The 20,575-nt window shown below is 39.3% G+C and overlaps 1 protein-coding gene and 1 long non-coding RNA gene across 2 annotated transcripts in view; both read right to left on the bottom strand.

The window, feature by feature from the left end:
* Positions 1 to 20,575, bottom strand: part of lg21h8orf34 (linkage group 21 C8orf34 homolog) — a 73,694-nt gene that overhangs the window by 28,057 nt on the left and 25,062 nt on the right. The window contains exons 5-7 of the mRNA XM_017406695.3: positions 18,179 to 18,207; positions 17,304 to 17,467; positions 13,734 to 13,900 (exon numbers count right to left, since the gene is read on the bottom strand). Coding sequence (XP_017262184.1) covers positions 13,734 to 13,900; positions 17,304 to 17,467; positions 18,179 to 18,207 — 360 coding nt within the window. The remainder of the gene's footprint in view (positions 1 to 13,733; positions 13,901 to 17,303; positions 17,468 to 18,178; positions 18,208 to 20,575) is intronic.
* Positions 6,018 to 6,462, bottom strand: LOC108230451. The gene is made up of 3 exons (XR_001808358.3): positions 6,405 to 6,462; positions 6,170 to 6,323; positions 6,018 to 6,076 (listed from the first exon to the last, which is right to left on the bottom strand). It is a non-coding gene; the product is annotated as an uncharacterized LOC108230451 (long non-coding RNA).

The raw sequence follows: 20,575 nt of genomic DNA, 5'->3' as shown, positions 1-20,575 counted from the left end.
AGATAAAAGCGAAATACCACTTCAGGCGGAGAAAACCCGCATAAAAATATTACAACAGTTCACTGCAAACCCATATGATGCACTCCATCCACTACAGATTACATGTAGTCTGACACCAATTAGGTGTTGTGATGAGAAGCTATTTTATTTTCTGTTTTCCTAGAGTAGTGGAGGGAAGAACCGAAGTTAAACAACGTTTTTTTTTTAACTAAATCAATGACGTCATGACGTCGGTCAGTGTGCGTTCACGCCTACGGCTGGTGTTCTGACGATCTGTGCTTAGCATAGCATTGGAACAATTTATATCCCCGACAAAAACAAAACCACAAAAATCCCTTCCTTCATCAGAATATCCTACCTGTTAAATATAAGCGGGTAGCACAAATAGATCTATGCATTAAAAGCAACAAGTGTCTGAAAAACATTACAACTTACATACAAAAACTTACAAAAGCACAAAAAAAACTTCAAAAACACTCCACAGAAATTAATTTTACTTGTCTAAATTTTTTATGTACAGATATGCATCTTTTAATCGTTTAAAATAAAAAAATAAAATAACAAAAGTCTAGTTATTTCCATGCAGTGTCCAGAAAGAGGTGTTGTTCAGCTTGTAGGGCACCACAACTGCTTCCACCCACCTCCACCATCATCATCATCATATGAAATTACTTTTTGTCACAACAAAAAATAGTGGCTAGTAAAATATGTGAGTGGCTGGTAAAAAATTTTGACAAAATTTTTAATTTCCACCCCTGGTTACAGCACTGGCTGATGGGGTCTCTAAGCTCTCTTGTTTGTCTATTTGTTTGTGGAATTACTCAAACAAAAATAGACAATGTGAATGACAATGTCATGTAATCTGCAAGATGGTGCAGTTGGTTTGTACTGTTGCCTCACAGCAAAAAGGTTGCAGGTTTGACTCCCGGCAGGGTCCTTTCTGTGTGAAGTTTGCATGTTCTCCCCGTGCATGTGTGTTTTCTTTGGGTACGCTTTCCATCCACAGACCAAAACCACACAGGTTGGGTTAACTGGCAACTCTAAATTGTCACTAACAGACCTGTAGGGTTTGTCATGTTTGTACAAGAAACAAGCTGCGTCTGTGTCATTATTATAACCCACCTTTGATTATTTACAGGTTTGCTGTGACTCCAGGTTTGCCATATCGCTTTAGTCAGATCCAGATCAAATCAAGTGCTTTCTAAAAGTCAGGAAACTTCTTAGTTGTTTATATTTTTGACACTGGAGACCATTCCTGTAAATGCCAGAGAAAAAGTGTTTCACTGTGTTTCAGAAGGACAGATAAGCTGCATTCCAGTAATACTCTTAATCAGAGCAATATTAAATTCCCATTCATCACGGAATGCATCGGAGGGGAGGGGGCAGAGAGCCACCAGTGGTTTGGGCAGTTTTCTGGCCATGGGAACTACTGAATTCAGTGCCTTTGCCCCGTTCCCATTTTCTCCGATCCGTTCCCACTTCTTCCCCTTCCAGCCATTACATTAGCCCTTCTTCTTTTAGCAGCTAACTAATGTGGAATGCCGGATTTTCTTTGGCTCATAGCCTGCGATACAAATCATTACTTGACACTTGGAAATATTCACTTGAGAGACTGCAGCTTTCATTGGATACTAAGAAAAAAAAAAACCCGACCCTGACCCTGACAAAGAACCCAACCTCAGAGAGCAGCTGCTCGTCACCTCAACTCCTGCTTTGTGTTTGACTTGTTTCCTTCTGGTTGAAAAAACATGATACAGTGACTGAAAGAGGGAAGGATTAAACTAACCTCAGATATGAAAAGGTCAGTGAGGTAAACATACATGTTGGCTTTTCCTCAGAATGCATCCCATACAGAAAGAGTAAAATGCCTGAAAATAAACATTTTTGACAATGAGTTCTATTGTAAATGCACAATAATTTGCACTTAGAATTGATTTTTTAGTTTTCTTGTGATCAAGATACAAGAAAAAGAAGCAGTTTTAGCCAAAATATAGAGCTAAAAAAGAGGATGTTAGTGGATAAGTGTGCATACTCATGTTTGAACACAAAGCACAAAGTTAAAACGTTTCGATAAAACCCCAACATCATTCACCCGACTTAGGGTTTTTATAAAGTCATGGTAAATGAATTAAGGTGAATTTTTAAAATTTTCCAGCACCTTACAGTGATAAAATGTATTTATTTCAATAGTTCAAACAGGCTCTAGATGATCATTTAACTTCCTTGTTCCATAAAAGCAGATAAAAATAAATAAATAAAATGTCAGACCAGCAGTTCCAATTTACATTTGTGTGTCTGCTACACAGAATGGTTGAGAAGTCTGGATGCCATGTCTTATGAAACAAATCCAGGCATTTCTTTTAATCAATGTGATGCATGAAAGAGCAATAAAATTCTGGGTTGTACTGATTGCAGTTGTTTTATCTATCTGCATCACAAGCAAAGAAATGACAGATTTAGCTCGCACTGATGACTTCTCAGACAGTCTCCCTGGTTTTAAAATGTTTTAAAACATTTTTAAAAGTTCAAACTGGTTAAGAAAGTGTGCAGCCTTTAATCTGTGACAGCCTCGTGCGCCCTGTGGCCAAATTCAACTTTGAATTTTCCACTTGAGGAAAGAGAGGTGACAGATTTTCACAGACGATAGGCTATCTCGAAGGACGCTCGCTACAAAGTGCTGAAGTGATGAATCACGGCTTGAGTTTGGGTGTTAATGTTATAAACGACTTTGTTTTCCTCGCACGTGAGCGCTCTGAAGCATGCACCATGTCCTGAACGTGACACTAGAGATTTATGTGGTCTCAGACAAACAGAAAAATATAAATCCCAATGTGGCGCATTCTAAGATCTTAATCCCCGAGGATGGATTTGTTGGTTTCAGGTCAAATTGCAGCTTAGAGGAAAGCAAATCATGTTGAATTTGACGTGACAAAGTTTAAAAGTTGTCTTGGTTACGCACAACAATTGTAACAGTAGTTAAACTGATGTTGAAACACCTTAAATACTTTATGTAAACTAGACTTAAAGCAGGATTTAACCGTCTTTTTATGTGCACATTCCCAAATCTATGTTCCTATCGAAAACTGACAGCAAACAATGTTTGGTTTGTTTAAGTGTTATTTTTCTTTGTCTGCTTCGTCAAACACGATGTGTGAAAGTTCTCCACGTTCACAATAGAGTTCAGTACGTCTCCCACACAATAGTACATTTCCCCCGAGACCAGTTTACACCGAGACGGTGTCTAGACACAACAAGCGTCTGTCCGCACTCGTCCGTTTGTCAGCCCGTCGCATTTTCACCCCCGAGCGTCGGGGCAGCCATGCGTGCTCCCTCTGTAAAGACAGATAAATAAAACGCACTGAGGAGGTGAGCAGAAAGGGGGTGGAAAAAGGAGAGGTGGGATGGAAACTATTCAAGCGATGTGATCCCCAACAAAAGGCCCGAGAGATGAGGAATTCCGTGCCGCAATCACTCACTCACAAGTGAAAGCCAGACAAGAGCGGAGAGAGGAGTGCGCAGATAAAGTGTCTCCTCTCTCCAAGTTTCCATCTAATTTAACGTTGTTTAAACAGCGACGGACTGACTGGCTCTTCGCTGCTCCTCACGAGGCTAAAAAATAGAGCAGAAGTCATAATTGGTGCCACAAATAACTTAATGTACACCTTCTCCGAGGATGTGTTGACAGATATATGTGTAGGGTGGAATCATAAAAAGCACCGCTGCACACGTGGAGATGGGGAGACACGCTTGTACGCATATCAGAGTCCAATCCACTGCATTTCATCAAGTGCTGTGATTTACGGCGCCTCATCTAAGTGAATTTTCCATTCTTTCATGAGCAGCGGCGACACGTAACCACAAAACACTGGGCTCTAATTAATAGTCTGTATACGCCAAAATCTCCAGTCACACACACACAGGGGCCCACGTGTGAGCAGCGTACTCAGACGTGCCGATTAAAAAAAGAAAAAAAAAAAAAAAAAGCAACACACGCAGTGACAATTGCAGACCTCACACTCTTTGCTGCCCTCTCACACACAGGCAGCATTTGTCTTTCATTACGCCTCAAACACAACGTCTCCACTTGGCGGTTTGTCGTCACACACACATCGTTTGATGTGATTCGCAACAGAGACGGATTTGTTTGGGTTGGTAATAAAAACAATATTCCAACTTACATATCATAATTATGTTTCGGCTGTCAATGGCACCCTCACTTTGAACCCCCCCTCCTTTTAAGAATTTGGCTGTAAAGCTCAAGGTCCTCTCAGCTTTGAGTGCAGCAGTAAAACGCCTGATCAGAATCAGATGGGAACACACATGAGTGGGGTAACAACACAGCTCTGAGGTCTGGGGGAAAGTCTTATCACAGAGCCTGGTGCAAACCTCCTTTTAACTTTCCTTCTAACCACAAACACAGCTCCAATTTGAACGTTGCTGTAGACACAACAGCCTGATGTTTTGATGCATTAACATGCCAGTGCTCATGTGTGGTTGCTGAGCCTTTTTTCTAAATGAGACTTAAAATTGAATGAAGCAATTCTTTAGTTTCCTACATCAAAATACCTCAAATCTGCAATAATTTACAGTTTGAAAGAAAAAGGTCCAGACTGTTTGAAACAGGGTTCTGTGTCGAGCTTATGAACAATTAATATCTTGCCTGCTGTAGATAGCTCCTTGAATGACCCCAGTTTTAGCTCTGGTCTTGACTACCAAGTAGCCATTAGCTCGTCAATCCTGTCAAAGAGCATGACGGCCATCTTATAACTCCAATCTCAGAAATCTGGTCTTGGCCCCGCTCATTGATCTGGTCAGAATTAAACTATTTCTTCAAATTGGGGGTTGTTCAAAAACCTATTTACAACAGGTAAGCTATTAATTGTTTATAACCTTTCCACAGAAGCCCACTTTGAAAGATCTGAGCTATCCCTTTAAGTTTATTACTTGGAAGTCCAACAGTTTCCCCAAATTCTAATCTTCAGGCAAACAGAAGCCATAAAACAGTCACGTCTTGAACTAAATAATACCAAAATGCATTTATTCACTTTGTTTGTTTTGTATCTGTAACTGGAGATGGCAGCACAATCTACAGATTGCATACTTGTATTCAAATCTTTAATCTTTTGCTTCTGTCTGGCTACAAAAGCCAAAACACAGCGTCACTGTATTCATTCAGCTCTCTTCCATGCAATCTATCTTCTCGGTGCATCTGAGGTGTTTAGGCACACAAGACGTGCTGCCTGCTGCAGAACGCCTTTAGGTAATTGCCTCCAGTAATTCCACAGCAAGTTGCCTCCTGATTATATATCCATCTGCACCAGGGAGACTTTTACAGGCGTCAAATTGGCCACTTTTACTGAAGGAAGTTCTTTTCACTGACAGACCGGCAGAGGCCAGCCCTTTGAAGCTGCCACCTCAACAGATTTAGAATTAATGCAACTCGTTCCCTTGAAATATAGCACAGTACATGCTCCCATCTACCCCCTCCTCTCCCTTAAGTGAAGATACTGCTATGTTTGTGTCCGTTTACAGTGTTTCCACGGCAACTGTTGTCTCTCACGGTGTTTGGATGATGATAGTGAAGGAAATAAAGGTGAGTGGAGCGTACGCGTGGCGTCAGGTGATCCCCTGCTCGTCTGCCATCACCAGCACTACAAACGCATGCAGGGATTTAATGGAACAAGAAGGGAATTACCCACAAGCAGCAAGACAGAAGCAGTTTCTATAAGACAGTTGTTTGGGTTTATTTGCTTTACCCTCGTTTCAATGCTGCACCGGTTGCTGTGCTGTTAGAACCTTTTCAAACTATATAATAATGTTAAAAAGGGTCAAATTCTACCTTCATGTGTGAGTATTTAATATGTTAAAAAAGTCATCTTAGGCTGGTGAACTGAAAAGTAAAACAAATAAATTACAAGTTAATTGGTTTACAGTTCAATTCAGTTCAGTTTATGTCATAAACCAGGGGGATACTGTCCAGAGAGCGAGACCAAGACCAAACACGGAGACGAACGTAAAGGTAAGTGATTTTATTTACAGGGTGAAAGCTATGTACACTGGGCGGTATCCGGAGAGTCTGCAAGAGAAGGAGAGCTAGGTGAGTCTCGGGTACGAGTCTAGATCCAGACGGTGGCAAGAAGTTGGTAATGATGTCTTTTGGTTTGCTNACAGATCCAGGAGTTAAATGCGGCGTCGAGGAGAGGAGGAGTGGTTCCAGGAGTCCCAGAAGTTCCAGACGTGACGAGCCAATTCCAGGAAGGTAAGTATCAGAAGGGTGTCAGGTAAGTAGTCCTTAGTATCCGTAGTCGTGGCGTGGCAAAAACCTAGGACGTAGGAACAAACAGAGAACGTAGTTAACACTAGGAGCAAGATTTCAGGTTAGATGCTAAGGCGGAGAATCTAACCCAGTAGGTTCGATGCTCCAGCGAAGATGTGACCACAGCCTGCTGCTTAAATCCTGTATGGTCTCGTCAATGGTATGAGGAACACCTGTGAACAATGATTAGTGGCACCACCCAGAAGGTGGAGCCAAACCCCAGATCCTCACAGTTTAAGTCAATCTGAAACTATAATCAATTTATAAAATGCAAAAGGAAACCAAAAGGTCCCATCAAAATGATTCAATCAGCCATCCTCAGCTGGCATATAGCAGCAAAAAACTCTCTCCTTAGTTACTTTGTTTTGCATTACTCGTCTCATTTAAAAGACAGTCATAATAAATGGATTTGCATTTTTTTTAATGTATGTAACTCTGTCTTGTCTGCCAAAGTTTGAAACAAAGATCTTTGCTCAGATTATGGGATGGGGATGACTCTCAGCTACTACCACACCAAGTTTTAGCTCAGTATCTGTAAAAATTGAGTGATTTTAAGCCATTTTTATGTTTTTTAAGGTTGATAAGCAGTGCTGATCATCTCAAATCAGGGTAACTCTAAAAGTTCATCAGTTGTAGATGTGTATCCGAAGATTGCTTTCTGAGCATTTTAGGATCTGCTCACTGGCTCAAGAGATATTTTGCTAACAGACAGGGAAACAAACACAGCAGAAGATAATGAAAAACACCAATTAGAATTATACTAAATACTTTGATAAGTTGCTTTACTTTAGAGAAGCGCAAAGAAACTCACACTCAGGGGCAACAAAGTGATGTAACGCAGATCACTTTTCAGTTAAATGTCAGGATTATAGAGAAAGTCAATCTGTAAACAGAAAAGAAAAGAAAAAAAAGCTGCTCACTTTCCCTTTCAACTCCAAACCCCAGCTATTGGATTGCATGGTACTGCAGGCTATGCGTGATGAAGAAAGATATAACACACCAAACAAAAGAACCACACACAGGTAATGTAACTCATCCAGCAGTCGCTGTTTCTCTCTGCGTGGATCAAAGATCAGACAAAGCTTTATCTCGCCCTCATCTCGTCTCCATCAAATCTTCGCTGCTGCTCTTACGCCTTCTTCTGTTTCAGCATTTATGCCAAAAACATTCTGAAAGGATCTGCTGGCTTATGTCTGACGACTGTCAGATTCTGTTCTTCACACTCTGTTATTATTCAGAACAATAAAAGGAGCATGTGAGATCAGTTCTGCCCAAAATCCTCCCATGAGATCCGAGAGAAAAAGTTGACAAGGATGTCATCCTCTTCAGTGCCCACATGCATGTAAACCAGTTGTTATTTTTACCAACAGTATTTATTTAAACAGATTTTATGAATTTCATGAGTAGAAGTACATCGTGGATGACAGTAAGCTGGGAGCCGACAAACTCAAAGCGTTAAGTTACCATAAAATAACACTCCAAGGCCAAAACTTGGATGTTTCTTCCCACACACTGAACCCAGCGTGCTTCTTGTTTGAGATAAGTACATAACTGCGGTCTCACCACTACACTGCAAAATCTAGAAACCCTGACATTTTCCCTGTTTTTGCAAGAACATGTGTGTTTAAGTGAATGTTTCATTTAACTTAGACTGCATTTAATATTAAAGACAGGACTGTAAAACCATCTGAGAACACAGAATGTTCTTTGTAACTGAGAAACTGTCAAAGACATATATTAGCCGTCCTTGGTTTTTTTTGGGAACATCGGAACAAAAACAAACAAATTTAAAGTCATGTTTTTGGTTTTAAATGTGTATTAAACTTTAAAAAGCTTGGTAAAGAATCATAGTTTCTTAGGATTCGTGGGATTCCTCAAGGCTCCGTTTTTGGGCAACTTTAATATCCACATGCTCCCTTTAGCTCAGATTAGTTAGTATCACAAAGTCTTTTATCATTCTTCTGCTGATGACACATAGCTTTACTTTTCTGTCTCTCCACATGACCATAGTCTCTTACAGTCACTGGGTAAGTGTGTCCAAAATATCAATGAGTTAATGGGCCAGAATGTCCTCAAGCTCAATGTAGAAAAGAAATAAGTGACTGTATTGGTAAAAACTACAGAGCATGCCAGAATCCTGGGTGTAGTTCTGAACTCTGATCTAAATTTAAAAACAGTCACATAACATTATCACCTAATCAGCCTGCTTTCATTTTAAGAATATTAAAAAACAAGAGATTCCTGTCTAAACAGGGCAGAGAAACACTATTTTCAGTAGGTGAGATTAGTGTAATGGTGCTTTAACATGTGTCAATAAAAGAAATTTAAGTAAAAACATTAGGCAGCTGCAGCTCATCCAAAATGCTGCTACCACAATCCTGACAGAAACCATGAAAATGAAACTTATCACACCAGTGCTTAAATCACTGCACTGGCTCCGTGTTTGTAAAAGAATAGATCTTTAAATCTGGTCTATGAGGCGCTGAAGGGTCTTGGGGCCTAAATACATCTCAGAGGTACTTGCCAGGCATGAACAATCTCGACCCGTCAGGTCATCGGGGACATATTTACTCAGTGTTTGCAGGTTCAAAACTAAACCAGGACAGGCAGCATTTAGTTTCTAAGCTCCTAAACTTTGGAACCAACTACCTGAAAACCTGAGGCGTGCAGAAACTGCTGGTTCCTTTAAATCAGGACTGAAAACATTATTATTTACTGCAGCTTTCCCATAAAGGTGAACATTTTTTAATTATTTTATTTGTTCTTAGTCATCCACTTGATTAACATTTTCATTTTGTTTATTGTAATCCATAATGTGAACCTAATGCAGTTCTTATAATTTTCTCTCTTTTTAATGTCATTATTTTTCAGTTTGTCCCAGTATCTGTAAAGCACTCTGAATTGAAGTGTTCAAATGGTGTTAGACAAATAAACTTACCTTGGCCTATAAACTCTAGATTCAAAGAAACAAATATGCTAATTAGTATTTTTGTAACTTTTTTAGCTACACATTTTAATCTCCATGCAGTGGTAAAGTCAACTAATGCACCTTTCTCGCCTCCTAGTGGACATTTGGTCGTATGTGTGCTGCTCAGCGTGGCTCCGTCCCTCAGATAATCATGACTGATGGCAGCCAAACCACAGGGTGTTTTCACTTCTCACCAGATCATGATTGCCGGGGTTAGTGTGATGTGGATTTCTGTGTAAAACAGCAATTAGCTCAACAAGGAACCAATCAGCACGTGTTATCAAAGCAAATGATTATGGAACAAAGACATAGTTGTGATTTGCATCTGGAGTGAACATACAGACTCAGAGCTGCAACAAACCTAATATAACAAAACCAAAAAGGTGTAAAGGCATACTTTTCATCTAGCTAAACTTACATGCACTTTGACACAATTAAATGAGCTCAAAACATGCAACCATGCAGTGAATGTACTGCAATCTTTTAGCCACTTGAGGTCACCCTAAGCAAATGCTTGAAATAAAAAAAAAGGCTTCAGCATTGTCTTGTAGCTGAAACACTGCATGAGTCAAGATCTTCATTCATCCTGTTTCTTTGCCTGTTCTGTCCTATATGAGGTCATGGAGGGCTGCAAACTGTCTCAGAGGATAATGAGAATGACCCGGATGGGTTGACAGTCCATTGCAGCGCCAACACAGAGACAGACAACTATTCACGCCAACATTCACACCTATAGAGAATTAGTTTAACAAAATGTGTTTTAACCAATAAAATGACAAAGAAAACCCAAAATCTAGAGATGGGTTAGAAAATGTGTATAAAAGTTAGTTTAATGAATTATATCTTTAGTTTGTAAAGTTAAATCTCTTTTTGTTGTGTCAGAGATCGTCAGAGCATGTCACCAACAGGGCAGCTGTAACTTAGGAGGTTAAATGGTTTATTTTTTAATTACACAGTGGCTTGTTCAGCTCCTCTACTTTCCCAGTTTACATGTTGAAGTGTCTTTGGGCAATTTGCAAAACCCCGCACTGACCCCAAGTGTGTTCCTCAGGTTTAACAACACAAAAGTTAGCCTAATAAATGCATCGTTCCTGCCAAATATCCATCAGAATCTAAATTTTTCCAAAAAACTGCTTTCTGAACCAGATAATATAAATTTTCCCCACTGGAAACGCCACGTGTCAGTACTATCTACTATAATAAATTGTTCAGCGGGGATACAGTCGACACAGAAGAAGCTTCTCTGGAGAGCGCCGTGACCGCGTCCTGACAGAGAATCAGAAATGACCTCGCTGCATTGTTTCATCTGGATTACAGGCCACGAGAGAATAAACCTGAGTTGTAGAGTTATGATTGAGGGCTATCAGAGAGCACCAACATCCTGCCTTATAGTTGTATCTATCATCATTATGTCCTGCTGCCTTTGGTCACGACTACATGATGCTGACGCAGACGATGAAGGGCCCCGGTGTTTCAAAGCACATTTTACTTAAAGCTGTAGGACAGAAAATAACCTAGGCAATATTTGTTTGAACAGTTTTAGACCCTTTTATTTGTCGTAAACATCTCACAATGTTGGATCAAGGTTAATGCCCCATGTGGGTTTGATACAAGATTACACTGGATTACAAGGTTGGCCCCATACATGCGTCCCTTTTTTATTTGCCAAAACCAAACACACGCTATCTGAGTTGCACCTTTACATACTCATGTGCCTTTGATTCAGATGCTACCCTCATATAGAGCCTACTGAGTGATACATGTGATTTCAGCCTTTATTCAAGACAAACTCATTTTAAAATCATAAAAATCTGTGTTGGCAAATGAAAACAAGAAAGAAAACGTGTAATATTGTTAAATATGTTGGAGAGGAATCAAAACTGTACAAGCTGTGTACTGTTCGCTCTTGGACATCAACAAATGGAAATTAATTTATATTTAGTTTTCAGAAATGGTTTGATTGTTTGGACTGAATTATGAATTGTGATTTGATCTACATGCAAACTGCAGAAAGTCTTGTAAAGTGGTCGTGCTGCAGCTTCTGTGTGATTAGTTAATACAAAAAGCTCAAATTCAATCACTAACATATTCACTGCTTATTTTCTTTCTTGTCAATCTCAGCTAAACGCAAGCTTCTATTTGATGTCTACAAAACTTTTCTTCTTAGAATGAATTTAGCCTAATTTTAGCCTTAATGCCTATGACCCATTTAGATGTCTTTCAGCTTAAAAGTGCTGACTGGGCAGATAAGATGGCCATTTGGAGGTATTGGTCCATTTGGTACCCACTGACCCAAACACTGCTAATGTCAGACAGCAGCACTGGACCCAAATGGATTTTGGAGGAAATCCCATATGGAAATGGGTTTTCCTCCAAAATGTGGAACCAATTTTTTAGCTCATTTATTACAGATATAATCCTGTATACATACACACACAAACACACATTGGTTTAGAAGATCAATGTAAGGTTGTGGAAGAAAAGAACAAGTCAAATATGTTGCTCTGACTCTCAGCAGCAGATAAACAACCTACAAAGTTAACACATAAAGCACTAAAAAAACCCACAATCAGCCAAATCTGACAAAAGTGAAGAAGTTTTTGTGTTGCAAACAGGCATTTAAAATGTGCCGGAAAAGCTTCAATCCACACCTTCATGTTTAATTAGATTTTGTGAACAATGACAACAAGCGCCTGAATGTTTACGGCAACTTTAGTGCGTGTGCGGAACCTGGAGGTGGTTCACAGCCACACATCAATGTGAGCCTCCGTATCAACCTGGCAGAAAAGATCCAGCTAACAAGCAGAAAAGCTGTGACAGAAGTGCAGAGAGCAAAGGCACACGCAGATCGCATGTCATCACACGGCAACAGACTGCTTGATCGACACCGAGGCACTGTAAGCGTGCGTTAGACAAAAAGAGCTCACTGTGAGTTGATATTTATTATTATTATTAATAATATTTCATGGCAGGTGTCTGAACTAACCCAGGAACCAGTTTGCATGAAAGCTGAATTTTCTCAAGTAGCCATTAGTTGTGTCTTAAATTGAATTTTCTGCCACCTGCTGCTTGTGCATATGTGTACACAGTGTGCAACTTCAAGCTGCTTTAATTAAGAGATCCACCCCTGCTGATAAAGAATACTAATTCAAAGAGACAAAATTTAGGGACAAGCAACAGAAAATGGAAGAAGAGCTGCAGAATGTTAAGTATTTTCAGGCACCAGAGTCAGCATGGATGGAGCTGTTACTTCCTATGTTTCTGGTCATAATATTTACTAGCTGTGGTCCAAAACCAATAAAATTTGATTAAAAATTTTGCTAACAGACAGACACACACAGGCAAAAACATGATCACCTGCCTTTCATGACTACATGCGATAAAATGTCGACGTTAGATGTTTGGAAATGTTTTTGGCAGCAGAAAAACAGGCGTTAACGGCGTAGCTACCTGAGAAAGGAATGCCCAAAACACTTAATGATATAACTGTTTTAAAACAAATGTTTGAATCAGGATATGAGAGTTACTGAGTCAGTCAGTAAAAGGAACAACTGGGACAGATAACCCAGCTAAAAAACTAACTAACATCAACTTATCAGGCTCCAAATGTTACTTCACAAACTGGAGACAGGAGAAAAGATCTAATATTCTTTAAAAAAATATTTTAATGTAGTAAAATAATTAAATGTCTGGTAATATTTCTATATTTTTGTTTAAGTCTTCCACCATCTGTTCTGTTTTAAACAGCATGATGGCTCTTTTTTAAAGGTTGTTAACAAACTCGTTAATGTTCTTTCACTCCTTATGAATATCTGTGCATCTAAATCAAAACAACCAATATAAATTGTGTAAATAATATGATCAATATTTTAATTTTGTTTTGAAATAAAATCACTTACATCGTGCGATACAAGTTTAAATTTTTGTTTTAATACAACGAAATGGTATTTTTGTTCAGTGTTATCAAACCATCAGTGTCACATCGACCCATGCCTACTGCACACACAGATAAGCTCTTTCTGTTGAATGAGGCTGAACGAGCCTTCATGTCACGGTCTCTTTCCACCACTGCTCATCAGTCTCCACTCAGATAAAGTAAATCCACGGGGATACTTCTTCATTCGCTTGTGGTCAGAGAGAATAATGTGTCACAACCAGGCTTTCAACAGAGGCGGGGGGGGATTTACAGGTGAACGTTTATGTCCCATTTTCCTCAACACTGACCCGTCTCTCATAGGTAAGGAAACAAAATCCCAATTCTTTCATGAGAATTACTTCCAAATGCACTCCTCTGCAGGACAATCACACTTATTTTATTTCAAACAATCTAAGAGTTGCAGTAAATTGTGCAAACTGCCCTTGTTGTTTTATGATTTCTCACACTCCTGGTGGTGCTCAGCTTAAATCTGTGCTTTTGTGTTTGTGAGACGCTCAGGTTTGTGTGATTACCCAGGAGCTCCATGGCGTCGTCCTCATCCTCGATCTCCTCCTCCAGGACTGAGGGGACGGGGCTGTTGGCCGAATCAAACGAGTCCTGGGACAACATGGCAGCCAAGAGCTTCTTGTGATGCTGCTGCTGCTCCTTTAGCCCTTTGCTCTTGGTCTCCATCTTCAGGCTGAGGAGGGAAATTCAAAATAGACAAAGCTAAATGAGTACAAAGTTTAACTCGTTAAAAAAACTCATTTACAACTTTTTACCATGTAAACTGTTGCTCAGCTCTATAATGCACCTAAAAGACGTGAACAAAAAAAAAACTGTTTTATAAAAATCCTGCTCCTATTGCAATCATGTCTTCAAATGCTTATCTGCGAGGGTGAGGTCTCAGCAGTCAGGCTTTCTAGCCAGAACAAAAAGTTGGTTTTACCCTGCAGTCGCCCATGTGTACAGCCTGCATGGGCGACTGCCGTTTAAAGAGATGAGATAAAACACCGTGCAGTCACTTTAAGCATCACGCAGTTGAAGTGCACCTTCCCATAAAAGACTGGTGGTGAAAATATGAGATTGGGCGATCGCTGCAGCAAGCAACAGAGCGATGTTTTGACTGCTGACCACAAAACTAAAAGGAACTGAGAGCGTGTCAGCTTGAGACGAGAAGCTGCTGAAAGAATTCGTTTTACTCAGCACGGCAGCCAACAATCAGTTCAAAACAGACACGCAGGAGAAAAATAATTAATTTTCAGAGAAATTCGAGGAAAGAAATCCAGAAATATGAGTCATCTTTTTATTTACTTTCAGAGCCCTATGAGTTATAATGAGCAGGAGTAAGTTTCAGCTTTATTAAAACTGTTCTGTTCAGATTTAATTTACATTTTATGTTCAGACTCTACAATTTATTGTATTATTAAAGTCTAGGCCACCTTTTCTCACGTTCATGATCCTTAGTTTCATCTTAACAGACTGCACCTATGGATGTATTCATATTCTTGCTTAATTAATCTGCATTTGCATTCACTTAAAAAACAATCTTTTAAAAGCAGAATTAAATATCTTATTCCTAATGGAACCATAAAAGATAACAATATTTAAATTTTAAAAAGGGACGGGTTTTTGCATTACCAACATATTGAAGAAATTAATTTCCATGCTTTGTGTGAAGGTGTATACTGTAGGACCGGAGGAGTGTTCATTTGATGCTAATCTTTGTTTAATGACTTCTATTTGCAGCTAATAGGAAAGGGTCAAAAGATGACTGATGCAGGGTTTCATCATACTCTCAGTGGGGTTTTTGTGCTCATTAGATTAGCTAGTTTCATTCTGCAAAAGCCATTTTCAGCACTGGTTTTTCTTTTATCATCAGAGTCACCTTCATTTTTTGAACATGAAAGTAAATTTTTACACAATGAGAATAAAATGAATGATGAAGTACGGAAACCAAAAGAGGACATGATTAGAAATTCACTTTCCTGATGAGATAAGCAAGTATATAAGTAATTTATCTTGTTATCTTGACATTAGCTTGTTTTCTCAAGTTAAAGGATTAATATATTTAGTTATTTGGGCTAAGAAAAGCTTGCTTTTTTCACTAAATACCAGCGCTTATTTAAAGTTCACAATTAAACAAAGGGTTACTTCTTTATTAGAAATCAGGACAGTCCTTCTGGCAACTGATTTAAATTGAAAATGTCACACCAATTAACATCCATCACTGATTTATTCTGTGCTGTTAGGTCATCTCCAAGTGTCAAGGCAATGACACTTTTTAACTGGCTGTAACTCAAGATCTCTTCTCTCAAATATAATCCTGTTATTTCAACAAGAATCAAACTAGCTCAGTTATTGTGAGACAACAAGAATAATCAGTTTCTGATCTTGAGAAAATCCCGTCGAACCTTAAAGCAGGTATGGCCGTCTTCGACTTCAGCACCAAAGACTTCAAACTGAGCAAGAATAAAGGGTAATATCAGAGAAACGAAAAGTAGAACTAAACTGACCATTTTAAACATCAGGAACCAACCATAAGTAGCACAACTCATTTATTAAAAAGACGAAGAATGGGCACAAAATAAGAACCTTAAGCAAAAAAAATGGTTTGGTCAGTAAGTCTTAACACATTAATTAAAAGAGTTAAAAAAAAAAAGATTAATTTTTGGATTGTGGCACTGGCAGACACTGGATAAGAAACAACTGTTAAAAAATAAAAATAAATGAAACTAGCATTCCTTGAAGGAATACATGTCACTCGCTGCTTTGCATGAGTTTAAAACAAAGATCAGAGTCAGTACTCAGAGTACAGGATTACTTTCTGATGGTTTCAGTCAAATATGTCCACCAGTTCAAGAGATATTTTGCTAACAGACAGAGAAGGTTGACTCCAACAGTCACTGCCAAAGGTTTCAACAAAGATCGTGTATGAACCCATCAGTCACACCAGATTTTAGGTCAATATCTGTAAAATTAGCTGAGTTTAGTGAGCCGTAGCGTCATCTTCAAACAGGTAAATTACAACAATTAACCTAATAAAAGTAAAATGGGGAAAATGAAGTGATTTGGCAAACATTATATACCTAAAAAAAAGAAAAAAACTGAGAACTGAGTATAAAAGTTCACAGGCACCACATTTGACGACCTACATAAAGTCAGCTGGGATTTTTAGGAGAGGGCACTGCTGGTTTGTGACAGCTTTCCGCTTGACTTGAATGAGTTTGAACCCCAAGATTAAACCTATTAGTTTGTGTGTCTCAATGTGATATTTAGCTTGTTAATAAAACTTCATAAATGATGTGAAAAGTACCCCAAAAAGGCTCCGATGTGAGCATCTTCACAGTAAAAAGATGAAAACCTTAAAAGGAATTATGTTTCCCCGATTACTACCTCATCAATAAAAAACAGAAAAACTTCATACACACAAGCTCACCATCCTCTTTATCTCAAAGTTTAGTCTTCTAAATGATTTCACCCTGTAGTCCACCCGTACAGTAATTTAATGAAGATTAACTGTGCATGTGTCAGCCGAGGCCTGTCGGTGATTTATGGTTTTATATCCTTTTCTTTTTTTAATTAGTCGCATCAATACGTATACATGAAAGTTCCCACAGCTCCTCTTACTGCTCTTCTGTGGCTTTGACCTCCGTTCACAGCTTCACCTAAACACTAACCTCCAGCAGTTAACGCGTCAGCACAGGGGCGACTAAACAAAAGGAAAATATTTGGATCATTTTGCAAACATGAAGTGTTTATATGTTTCCATTTTCATGCCGGGGTTATACAGTCAAAGCAAGGCCATCTTTTTTTTTTTTTTTTTTTTTTAAGATAACAGGCACAAAATTCCTCTGGCTCCGAGTGCGCAGAAATGAGGTTAGCTTTAATTTGAAATTGGGTTGAGGCGGTTTCATGGCAAGCATGTTTGATCGCGCCTTTGAAATGGGATTATCAGGCCCATTCAGATGGGCACTCCTCGGGCGGCCGCACTCACAAGTCAAACTTCTCTCTCTTCATTCTTTTAAATAACTACCAACAAATTGTAAAGTTTTTAGTTTCACGCACACAGTACGTATGACCCCAAATATACAGAGACCAACCTGCGAGCTGGGCTGTTGTCTCGGCTCCAACACACTTCGGTTTTGGCTCGAGGGACCGGGGGGTGCAGCATCTCGGCGGCCAGCGGGTCTGCGTCGTTGTCCTCACGACCAACCCACTCGCCCACCACTCGAGGGCGCAGGACTGAGTTGTATCCCAAAAAGGTCTAAAAATAAAAAATATTGGGATATCAAACTAAAGGATATCAACCAACTTTTTTTGAAATGACAGAAAGTGACTATTTTTCTTTATCACAAGACTACATTTACAAGAAAAAATAAACATCCTCAAGTACCTTTTTTTAAATGAGTGAGTTTTGAAATGAATTATCTGATTCCTGCACACATTTACACATCAATACAAAAAATCTAAAATATCTCTGCTTCTGACTAAATCCAGCCTGGCCCAGAATTCAATAGTCTTAGCATGAAGAAAGCATGTGCTTAGCATTCATTACGTTTCATCCAAAAGAAAGAAAACGGTGTTGGAGACATGCTGCGTTTCTCATCCATCATTTCTGAATGGATCTGCGCAGCTTCCGCCGGGCAGCTTCTGCGTTATTGTTCTGGGACAGAACAGGGACTCGGGGAGGACAAAGACTGCGCTCGGGTAATGTTTCTGCGAGTTAAGACTCACAGGGAGGCGGCAGCGCAGAGGGAGAGGAAAGACAGGATCGTTGAAGAATCCCCCCTCCCCTCCCATCACGCCGTCACGAGATAATTCAACATCAGAAACAGAGCTGCGCTGCTCTGTCAACCAGGTTATTTGATGCAGTACGGAGAAAATCCGACAGGACAGGACTATTTCCTCACAACTTTAGCTTCGTCGGATATTAATGAGTTTATTAAAGATTCCAGCACATTGAGATTGTGCCTACCTGGTCGAGCTCATCGGAGATGGCAATGCCTGCAGGGAAAAGACAAAGGTTACAGCACAGATATGCAACTCCAGCAATTCAAAGTCCATCTCCATGACTGTTCAAAGCTGCTAAATTTACTTTGTCAATTACTGAGAGTTGTAGACTTCTGGTGCATAATGACTGAAAGCTTGTGAAGCCTTCAGATTTGTTTTTATTATTACAGTTTCACTGAAGCTCTGAGGAAGATAAAGAGAAAAAACACCCACATCAATGAGACGAACGTGTTATATCCTGACACTTAGAGAGCTCACGCTGCCAGTAAATGACTTAAGAATCAAAAAGTGAATTAAACGTTATGTAATTTACACAAGATGCTTTTGGGGTCAAATTTGTTGTCGTTTGAACATCTGAGGAGTTTTGAGAAACAACGATCTTGAATTTTCTTAATTGCAGAACCAATTAGAGTGTCATGGTTCATGAGATGTTTTCATAAACAGACAAAAACATTCTCATCTGACTTTGCCTTTCAGCAGCAGGAGATAAATGGTTTTGCAAAACATCTGACTAACTTTACTTTTAAATTTGTTGCTTTTGACAACATCATATGTAAACAAATACTAAATCACTTTCCCCGATAAAAGAAATACAATATTTATGCCTCATTTTTTTAATTGTGCTCTGTAGAAATCATTTTATAGCTTGCTGGGAAATTCAAAATCTATGTGGTAACAGCACTAGCAGTGCATGACAGCTGTGAAATGCACCACGCCTTAAAGCGCGGCATGCTTAATGTCTATTTTACATTCAGTGGGACCATAATTTGCTAAAGAGACATCATAATATAAGATGTAAAACTGATTGTCAAGATGGTACCTTCCTGTATGTTATTGGAAACAAAAAATATTGCTCAACAAGAAGAAAAATTAAAATTGAGGAGGACCATTTCTTCATGTTTTTTTCTTCAGGCTAGTTTTTTTTTTTACATATTGCTTGACATTGAACATGAAAATAAATAAGGCTATAGTGAGCTGTGACCCAAATAAACATCTTTAAAATGTGAAATACAAAATGCTATTTTTGTGGGCAAAAACGACTTCCTGTGCAGGTTTTTTTACTAAAGAAGAGCTGACGGAGCTAAAGCAGAGCCGTTCGCAGCCATCTGTTGAGTCTCTGTCTGACCATAAAGTCTGAAAGGAGAGTAGAGAGGTGTTGGGATTAGAATCTGCTCCTGCAGCCAAGTGTTAGTGAAACACATAATACTGCATTACTAATACTCCGCCTGTGTCCTTGTCAGGGATCCATTTTTTTCTGTTTTATTTGCCAGTGCATCTTACATTTATTACCATGGAAGAGAAAGGGGACCCTATCAGGAAGACCGTAATGAAGAGAGTAAATGACCTGAACTTTCACCTCTGTGTTTTTAGTTTACTGCCTTACAAATGAAACTTCTCATGAACTCACTGGGGGATTTGAAAAATAATTAACCTAAATCAGTTTCTCCTGCAGCTTCTCCTGCCTCTGAAAACATTGAGATGTTGTCTAAAAGGTGAATAAAAACAATACAGTGGATGGTCCGTCTCATCTATAATGAAGTGGTGTTCATGGTTTCCAAAACGAACTTCCAAACTTTGATTCATCTGACCTCAGAACAGCTCTTCACTTTGCCTCAGTCTATTTAAAATGAGCTGTGGTCTAGTTACTGCAATCAAATTCAAAATTACCCATTTTAAAAGAAAAAAAAGATACATCTTCTTAGTTTAAACATTTATTATGTTTACTATGTTCTATTGTAAATAAAATATGGGTTTAGGAGATTTGCAAAATAATCAAATCCTCTTTGTTTACATTTTACACAACGTCTGAATGTTTTTGGAACTGGGGTTGTAAACAATCCTGCCGTTGCCATGGTGACTCAGCACCAATACTCCTCACAGATAGCAGAAGTATTGTCATAACTCAGAGGATTTTGTCCGTAGAGAGCGAAACCAAGACCATAACACGGAGACGAAGGTAACGGTAAGTGAATTTATTTACAACGTGAAAGCTATGTACAGTGGGCGGTATCCGGAGGAGTCTGCAAGAGAAGGAGAGCTGGGTGAGTCTCGGGTACGAGTTTTGATCCAGGATAACAGCTAGGTGGTGATAGTAATGTTTCTTTGTTTGCTTACAGGTCCAGTAGGTGAATACAGCGCCGAAGAGAGGAGGAGCGGTTCCCAGAGTCCAGGAGTGACGAGCCAGTTCCAGTTAGGTAAGTATCAAAGTGATCCCAGGTAAGTAGTCCTTAGTTCCCGTAGTCGTAACGTGGCAAAAACCTAAGACGTGGGCAAAAACAGAGAACGTAGTTAATACTAGGAGCAGAAGTCAAGGTTAGACGCTGAGGCGGAGAATCTAACCCAGTAGGTTCGACGCTCCAGC

This window comes from Kryptolebias marmoratus, linkage group LG21 (assembly GCF_001649575.2).
Source record: "Kryptolebias marmoratus isolate JLee-2015 linkage group LG21, ASM164957v2, whole genome shotgun sequence".
NCBI classification, from domain to species: domain Eukaryota; kingdom Metazoa; phylum Chordata; class Actinopteri; order Cyprinodontiformes; family Rivulidae; genus Kryptolebias; species Kryptolebias marmoratus.
This window is presented reverse-complemented; position numbering and strand designations above follow the sequence as displayed.